The 8,364-nt window shown below is 34.1% G+C and overlaps 2 protein-coding genes across 2 annotated transcripts; one reads left to right on the top strand and one right to left on the bottom strand.

Annotated features, from left to right (window-relative positions):
• The first annotated feature begins 1,310 nt into the window (after nt 1-1,310).
• On the top strand, nt 1,311-4,164 carry LOC120087816 (ras-related protein RABE1c). The gene is made up of 9 exons (XM_039044726.1): nt 1,311-1,490; nt 1,608-1,730; nt 2,115-2,187; nt 2,318-2,418; nt 2,763-2,828; nt 3,039-3,136; nt 3,412-3,474; nt 3,554-3,646; nt 3,793-4,164. The coding sequence occupies exons 2-9, from the start codon at nt 1,658-1,660 to the stop codon at nt 3,874-3,876; spliced, it is 651 nt and encodes a 216-aa protein (XP_038900654.1). The 5' UTR covers nt 1,311-1,490; nt 1,608-1,657; the 3' UTR covers nt 3,877-4,164.
• A 521-nt stretch (nt 4,165-4,685) lies between these two features.
• LOC120089449 lies at nt 4,686-8,079 on the bottom strand. The gene is made up of 6 exons (XM_039046924.1): nt 7,920-8,079; nt 7,554-7,712; nt 5,813-6,883; nt 5,663-5,728; nt 5,373-5,571; nt 4,686-5,192 (listed from the first exon to the last, which is right to left on the bottom strand). Exons 2-6 carry the CDS (start codon nt 7,608-7,610, stop codon nt 5,128-5,130), a joined length of 1,458 nt encoding a protein of 485 aa, XP_038902852.1. The 5' UTR covers nt 7,611-7,712; nt 7,920-8,079; the 3' UTR covers nt 4,686-5,127.
• Nucleotides 8,080-8,364: the final 285 nt, after the last annotated feature.

Here is an 8,364-nt window from a genome sequence, read left to right as displayed (position 1 = left end):
ATGGTTTTTCAGATAGAATTCTTCCTCTCATTTATAATGAGATAATTAAAGAGTAGTTGGTATGTGGTGTTGTTTGTTGGTTAAAAAAAATTACTTAACCATTTAACTGTATTCATATTAATACATTTGAAATATGTTTAAAAAAAGTAGGGAATAAACAAGTAATTACACTAGTATTATATACATATATATATATATATATAAATTGTAAAAGGACACTAGTATTATTTTATTTGGTATTAGTACAAGAATATTCAAACATATGACAATGGCCGCCGTCGCCAATTTGCTGAGGTGGCCAGCGCATTGACAACCATTTCGATGTCAATAATGCTATTGACAAGGAATCTATTCTAGCTATTAAATTCTCAATACATTTATGTCGGCCACGAGATAGATTAGCAACTGCAAATCATTTTATTCGAATTTAAAATAAGTACACTCCACGATATAAATCATTTGAAAAATAAACCAATTCATTGATTTCTTATAAGATCAATTAAGATGGACTCTTAAATTTATTAAAGAAATTACGTATAGAGCAATTAAACATTATTATTCACAATATTCCATCCATTCATAATTTGACATGTTATTGAGTTATATTGTTTTACTCTTAAAAAGATCATATGGTTATTATTAACTTTGAGGTCAAATGTTCGATCTCTTCATCCAATATATTGTCAAAAAAAATCATATTTCCCCAAACAAATTTTCCAAAATATAAAACAGTCATAAATTTATTGAAACTTTTCTAGTATTATATTAGTTTAAGGGAGGAGGATTGTAGCGAAACAACTTTCCGTCTTGGCTTGGACCTGTTATCTATCATGATACCCAATTTTATTACCCAGAATGATTTGGTTTAATAAACGTTTATGATATATATTTTAAAAATATATATATATACTTCTTAAACTATGTTGATGCTATAGTATTAGAAATTAATAAAAGTAAATCTAGTTTAATGTTAATTAACATGATTAGTCACATAATCGAGCGTAATTAAATTGATATTCGAGTGTTCTGGTAACTATAAAGTACGTGGCTTGAATCATTCTATCTCCAATTGTACTTAAAGAAATTAACACCACCAATCATTTCCAGTAGAAATTTGATTTGTCACCTCACCCTTTTTAACTTAAATTTTTTTATAAAATAATAATAATTTAAAAAAAAATCCCCTAACCCTACTATTACACGTGGCATAAAAGGCTACAGGTTAAGACAGCTGTCAGTAGATAATTGGTGAAAATTGAGGGTCTGGTTCGTCATTTCATTTCCATCGGCTTAAGAAAGGAAATAAAGTCCGAAAAAAAAGCTCTCTTTACAGGTGATGAGCCGCTCAGAATTTTCTTCCCTTTTTTGGCTGAAATCGCTAAGCTGACCAGCGAATCACTGTCGATCTCTTTCTAAACTCCCACGCGCCACCGCACGCGCATACTGGAGACTGGGTTGTGGTTATTCTCCTGTTTTCTGTATTGGAATCGGTACATTTCTCTAGCATTTAGGATTTTTCTGCCTTTCTATCTTTTGTTCGTAAATATTGGAGTTTGTTGAGTTTGCGTGTCTTTTCTTCATTTGGGGTTGTTTTGATGATGGTTTAGGTTATTTCTGAGAGCGTTTTGTTTCCTGAATCGGTTTGATTGCAATTGTCATGGCTGCTCCACCTGCAAGAGCTCGGGCGGATTATGATTATCTCATAAAGCTTCTTTTAATCGGCGATAGCGGTGCGTAATTTTCTTTTCGGTTTCAAATATAGCCTCATTTTCTAATCTTTTTTTTTTTTTTTGAGGTTATCTCCATATCGTTTGTTGATTGGGAAAAACGCGGGAGGAAATCAATTGGGAATGTTTGTTTTTCTTGGATCTGGGATCTGTTTTTTTTTAGTTTTTCGTTTGGATGATAATGTCGATTACGCTGAGATTGATTTGGTGATTGAGGACATTTGTTGCTGATTCGATGTATTTTACATTATGTAAATTTGAATATTTCTATTTCAAGATGTACGGCATTCTTTCTGTTCAATTGCTGATTCGGTTCACATTGTAATGCCACCTAATGCTAATGATGTTCTCTGTTTCTGTTCATTTTTGTTGCTTTTTTGTGTGCAGGTGTTGGTAAGAGTTGCCTTCTCTTACGTTTCTCTGATGGTTCCTTCACCACAAGTTTTATTACTACCATTGGGTGTGTGAACTTCAATTTTCTATATGAATGTAAATGCCCATGTCTTGTGGGATTATGAAAGTCGCATGGATTAATGTACTTAAAAAAGATTTCTTCTGAACTAACTATATCATTTTTTCCCCTCCTGCAGTATTGATTTTAAAATCAGGACCATTGAACTTGATGGAAAACGGATCAAGCTTCAAATTTGGGATACAGCTGGTCAAGAGCGCTTCCGTACAATCACCACAGGTATTCTTTTCCACCCTTCATGATTATGGACTTGTCTGTTGCTAAGAGGTGAAACCGTGATAGATATCAACATTGTATTGAATGAAATTGACTAGTGGTTCGTCTTTAGGATCTCTTCCTAAATTGTAAATCTTTTGTGGATTCGGACTATTAATGGTGATGTTGGACAGGATAGGTTGCAGTTTCTTCTTTGCTGCATATGGAGATTAATTCTCTTTTCTTCGTTTAACAAGATGTTCTCGGTGTTGTTTCATGTACTAGATAGAGTGTATCATAAGGATTAATGGTCATAATAAATATTTAGATTAGCAGAATTTCTCAACTGTTCTGTTTGTTGTTTTCAGCTTACTACCGTGGAGCAATGGGCATATTGCTGGTCTATGATGTAACTGATGAATCATCTTTCAACAGTAAGTACCATTTTTACCATTTCTTCTTCAGAATTTTCTTTTGGTGAATTACATTTAATCTTCGTATACAATTTGCATTGAATCCAACATATCCTTCATTCATTATGCTTTTTCCTATGAGGTGGATGGTCAACGACATTTCATAGCATCCATTTTCGTTATCATTTTATTTGGCCTACTCGTTTCTTATTCTTTTCTAACCATTTTCAGATATTAGAAATTGGATTCGCAATATCGAACAACATGCTTCTGATAATGTCAACAAGATATTGGTTGGAAACAAGGCCGACATGGATGAAAGCAAAAGAGTATGTTATATTCTACTGTAAGGAAATGAAAAGAAAGGCTTCAGCTCTAAATGGTTGTCCTACTCACCTCGCAGCTTGTGAATGAACTGTAGTCGATACATGCTTTGGACTTCTTATGTATAGTCGTTACATTATATTCAAGAAGAAAATAGTTACCAAACAGATTTTAGGGGACAAAAATGTTGAAAATTCTAGCTTCCAAGCCTCAACTAAGATTACTTCATCTCTGAAGCCCTCCACGTTACCCCACATCTTTTAATATCCTTCTCTTACAGGCTGTGCCTACATCCAAAGGACAGGCGCTTGCTGATGAGTATGGGATCAAATTCTTTGAAACTGTGAGTTGCTAGCTCTTCCACCTGTGTAATTTTTCCACAAGAGTGTAAAGTTGTAGGCTGAAAGATATTTGCATTACAGAGTGCAAAGACAAATCTTAATGTGGAAGAAGTTTTCTTCTCAATAGCAAGGGATATCAAGCAACGTCTCGCTGATACTGATTCAAAAGCCGAGGTATTGAATCGTTTTTCTGCTTTAATTTCACCCAAACAATAAGAATAACATAACCTATAACTTCTTGTTTTCCCATTATATATACCTATGCTACAACTTTCATAAATTCATGAACTGAAAAGTCTGGTGTTTGTTACGTTTTGCAGCCTTTGACGATCAAGATTAATCAACAGGACCAGGGAGCCAATGCTGGTCAGGCTGCGCAAAAATCAGCTTGCTGTGGTTCTTAAGATGATCAAAACCCTTTGAAGTAGTCATATATTGAAGTCATACTTTATTGATGGGAAAATCAAGTTATTTTGTAATTCTTTTGAACTTCATTTAGTGTGTAATAGATAGATAGGTACTTTCGTGTTTTTGAATTTCATTTGTGATCATGTCTATATTATTAAGAGATTTATTTTATTTTTTTTCAACATTTTCTTTTTGGCTTTTTAGAAACGATGATGTCCCAATTATTTGTTTGCTTTAACTTATAAGATGGTTTGTATATAAAGCAACTATTTTTTTCTTTAGAATGGTAAAACTTATTTTGGTAATGTTACTATTTTTCACCAAAGTGGATGGTGCAAGAAAGCTGTGTCAAGCTTATTGTGTAAATTGAATATTTAAATATACTTATAAGGGATCATTAAAATATTGATATAGTTAAATTTATCTAAATAAACTTAAACCATCTGTTTAAGCAAATTTATAACATGGCATTTGATGGAAGTCTTTAATCAACCTATTGTAATGTTTTTTACTCCCTAATTAATATTTGATTTGTTGGCCTACCTACAAATTTTCAAACCTATAAGTAAAGAGAAATGTAAACATATTGGTATAATATCAAAGTCTAACAAAATCTAGATTTAATGACTTTATTTAACAATTAAATGTTGTTTCCTTTTAATTGCAAGTAATGTTTTATTCTATGTTGCAATGAAGTTTTGACCTGTTTTTAATACACTTGCGATATCTATTACTGTGCAGCAATAAATTGTAGGCCTTTATCTTACAATCGAGCAAAATCTATTCAACTTTCAACAAATGAATGTGCAAAAAAATAGAAGCAACTTCAACAAAAAGGTTAAAATTTCCATGTGTTCAAATATCAACCCCCAATAATACATACACTCTACAGCTACACAATTTAACAGTTGACGGAAAGTTGAGTCAGGCTTTCATGTAATAAGAGATTTACAATGTGGGTGTTGTTTCCAACACAAAATGGTGACGAACGCTCCAAACAAGGTGCAAAATCCAAATCCTAACCCCCCATTGTTCAAGGTACTTGATACATGGTTTCCTTTTCTAATACGGAACTGAATTCTAACCACCATCCTGATGCATCTAGGCGAGTAGGACAGAAATACTTATTTTCAACTTCGAAATCGTACAGACCATGAATCAGTTAGCATGAAAATTTTTTATTCTCTTGAACACTATCCACCTAAGCTTGTCTTGCATTTATAGAACTCGCAATGAATTCTAGTCTACTAAAGGTTAAGTTCATCCTTGCCATATATGCGCTGAAGCTCGCGGGTAGCTGCTTGAAATGATTCTGAAAAAATTCAGTGGAAAATATATATTTTAAGTGAAGAGCACAGTTGTAGACTCTGCAGCAATCTTAACTCTCAAACACGGTGTTGGTGGTGTGTGTGTGTGGTGAGTTGAGTGTGATTGAGGGAGCAAGAGTTGTTTGTGGTTGTATTTCCAAAGCAAAAAAAAAACTAGCCTTTACCTTTCCAAATCCGAAAAGATTTCTGATTGATAGGTGCACCAAATATAGTTTGAATTGTATCAAACAACAAGCTCTCCGGAGTGCTTCTTAACTCTTGTACAATCTGGTAAATAGTCTTCCCATTCTCAAAGTATATATGATTATTTGGGTGTTTTGTTTTGCAGCCAGCATGCCGCTCGAACTCATACGCATTAAGCATCTTCCAAGGAAACACAGAAAGAGTAAGTTAGGTATGATCTGACTGAATTAATCTTTAACTGTAGCATGAGGGGCGAATTTTGGTGACTTACTTTGGAAAAGTTGCAAGATTGGCATCCACAAAGATAGCCAGATCCCCTAATTATTCCACGAAGCTCCTAATAAAATCAGTGAAGGGTATGAGCAAACCACATGGCAAGCACACTTTATTGTGCAAATGAAGCGAAGAAAAAAAAAGTTACCTCTCTGGTTACAGAAACATACTTAACAGGAACACCATCGAGCATACCGGTCGATATTAAACTTCTAACATTTGAAGGAAAGCTGTTTGGAGCTTCTTTCCTCGTTTTGTATTCTGGTCTACTCTTCAGCGTCATATCAAGCTTTTGCTTAGCTATCTGAGAACTGCTTACAGGTACATCTAAACTTGATGATTCCAACTCTGTGACACCATCAGCTTCAGATGCTTGGAATGAAGGTTCGTAGAATGTTGAGTCATGGTTACCAAGAGACCTGCCTAAGGATATAATATCTTGCTCATCAGGAAATCCATCAAATGAGATTATATTTGCATCTCTCTTACCATAATCATCACCAATGGAGACAACATTATCATCTACCTTCCCACTATGACCTAAAAACCTAATATGGTGATCCCCATCATTAGAGGTTTGGTTCATCAAACTGAAACTGTCATCCTCCTTAATATAGGCTGATCCCACAGATACAAGACCTGTTTCAATTTCCTTATAATAACTTTCTATGGTGAGTTGACCACCATCTTCCCTATTAGAATTACTTCTTAGACAAGGTTGTAGATCATGTATATTATCTTCAACCTGATTGACTTTCGCTTTTCTAATTCCTCCATATCTAGGAGAGGTTTCAGGGTCCTCCATACCATTAGAAATAGACAACCCAACAGATGCATCCTCTCCATAATGGTCTTCAACTTCAATACCTTTTCTCCTGAGGTCCAAATTATCCGAAATTACAGAAGATGCTTTAGTTAGATCAAAGTCAGCAGACCTTAATGATTCAGGCCCAAATAAGCGACCAATAAGTTGATGTGAAACAGACTGATAATTAGCAGTATGATGCTCCCACGGAAAAACGTTCATATTAGACAGTGCTCCAGTCATTTTACTACTTGGAGCTTGAATGGCTTGCTTCTTGTTGGGGAAAACCTGTGCCTCACAACCATCTATAAACCAGTGATGTGCTCGCTTTGTGTCTAATAATGATGGGCTGTCAAAAGTTGAATTTGCATCATTTTCATGCCCAGGACCCTTTGTCATCCACAAACCTTTATTCTGGACAGAAAATCACAAATAATCAGAGCAAAGTGGATTCTCTCTGTCTTTTCCAAAATCATAGTCCGCCAAGAAATAATTATTCAGGGGAGAAATCAGTAAAGAATCAATGGGAAAAGATGATTTACTGTCACACTTTCGGTTTAATCTCTTTCTGAGTCTAAGACCACTCTTCCCAATGGTTTTTCAAAAGGATTCTTTATCCAAAAGGTCTTTTTTTTTTTTTTTTTTTTTTTTTGCAAGGTGGTACACAATGAGTTTGTGCTCCAGTAAGTTGTATACAGGAAAAATTGAGCTAGTCTCAAATCCTAAAAATATTGATTTCGTTTTGCAATCTTAAACACTCATGATTTGAGTGATGAAACAAGGAAGCCAATCAAATATTCAGGACATCAAAATCACTAAAGCCTACCATACAAAACCATAACACCGAATTAAACCCTAAAATATGCCCTAGTTTTAACTTTGAATATGGGTAAATCTAACTATATACAAATTAAAAGAGGGGAACTGTTTCAGTTCAAAAATTCAATCGGATTATTCCATGAGATGTTGGTCAAACACTTAGAACATAGCCATTACTCAAATCTAGTAATCTTTCAAGCTCAGACACGAACGGCTTTTAAGCAACAAACCTAGAAATTCATACTTCGAGAGTTTTAAAGCATACCATTCTGATTCTTCTTCTAATCCGAAGTAGTATTGTCTCATTCACTGAACACAGCATGTACCACGCGGAGAAGCATGAATCTTCATAGAAACTTTTCCAAAGACGGAGGTTCCTTGTTAAACGAACTATTACCCAAATTTCTTCGAGCCCACCATTTCACTGCACCAGAATTAATGAGAAAAGAACTGTACTTATACCACAAACCAAACTCATGGTTTTAATAAAAGAAGACATCATTATCATCTTGCACATAAGACGAATCAACGACGATCGTGGAAATTTTCGAGCAGGAGAAGACCTAGAAATGGACTCAGAAACACAAATTCTAACTTGTTTTTACCATTCAAGTGTACAGGAAAAACGTACCGTCTGTTGATAACTAGGTTGCGAAATAGTGGAGTTCCGGCGAGGCTGCTCCGGCGACGAATTTCGACGAAAATGATGGGTTTTATGAGGGAAGGACTGATAGGGTAATTGGGAAAAGTGCAGTGCTTGAGAGTGGAAACTATGTTTAATAAAATAATCTGCTTCCTATATGTATATATACCTTTAATGATTTTAAAAATACCTTTCGAAATTTGGATATCAATAAAAAGCAAAGAATATGTGACAGTGACCAGAAATAAATATTAAAAATTAAGCGTAACTATTTCGTCTTTTATTTTTTATTTTTTTAAATACAATCACCGAATTCTTTAATCAAATTTTAAAAGTAAAAATAAGTTTTTCAAAACTATTTTTTGTCGGTTTTTAAAATTTGACTTGTTTTTTAAATTATTAGTAAAAAGAAGATAAAAAAGAATAAATTTAG

The sequence above is a fragment of the Benincasa hispida genome, chromosome 10 (assembly GCF_009727055.1).
Source record: "Benincasa hispida cultivar B227 chromosome 10, ASM972705v1, whole genome shotgun sequence".
Lineage (NCBI taxonomy): Eukaryota > Viridiplantae > Streptophyta > Magnoliopsida > Cucurbitales > Cucurbitaceae > Benincasa > Benincasa hispida.
This window is presented reverse-complemented; position numbering and strand designations above follow the sequence as displayed.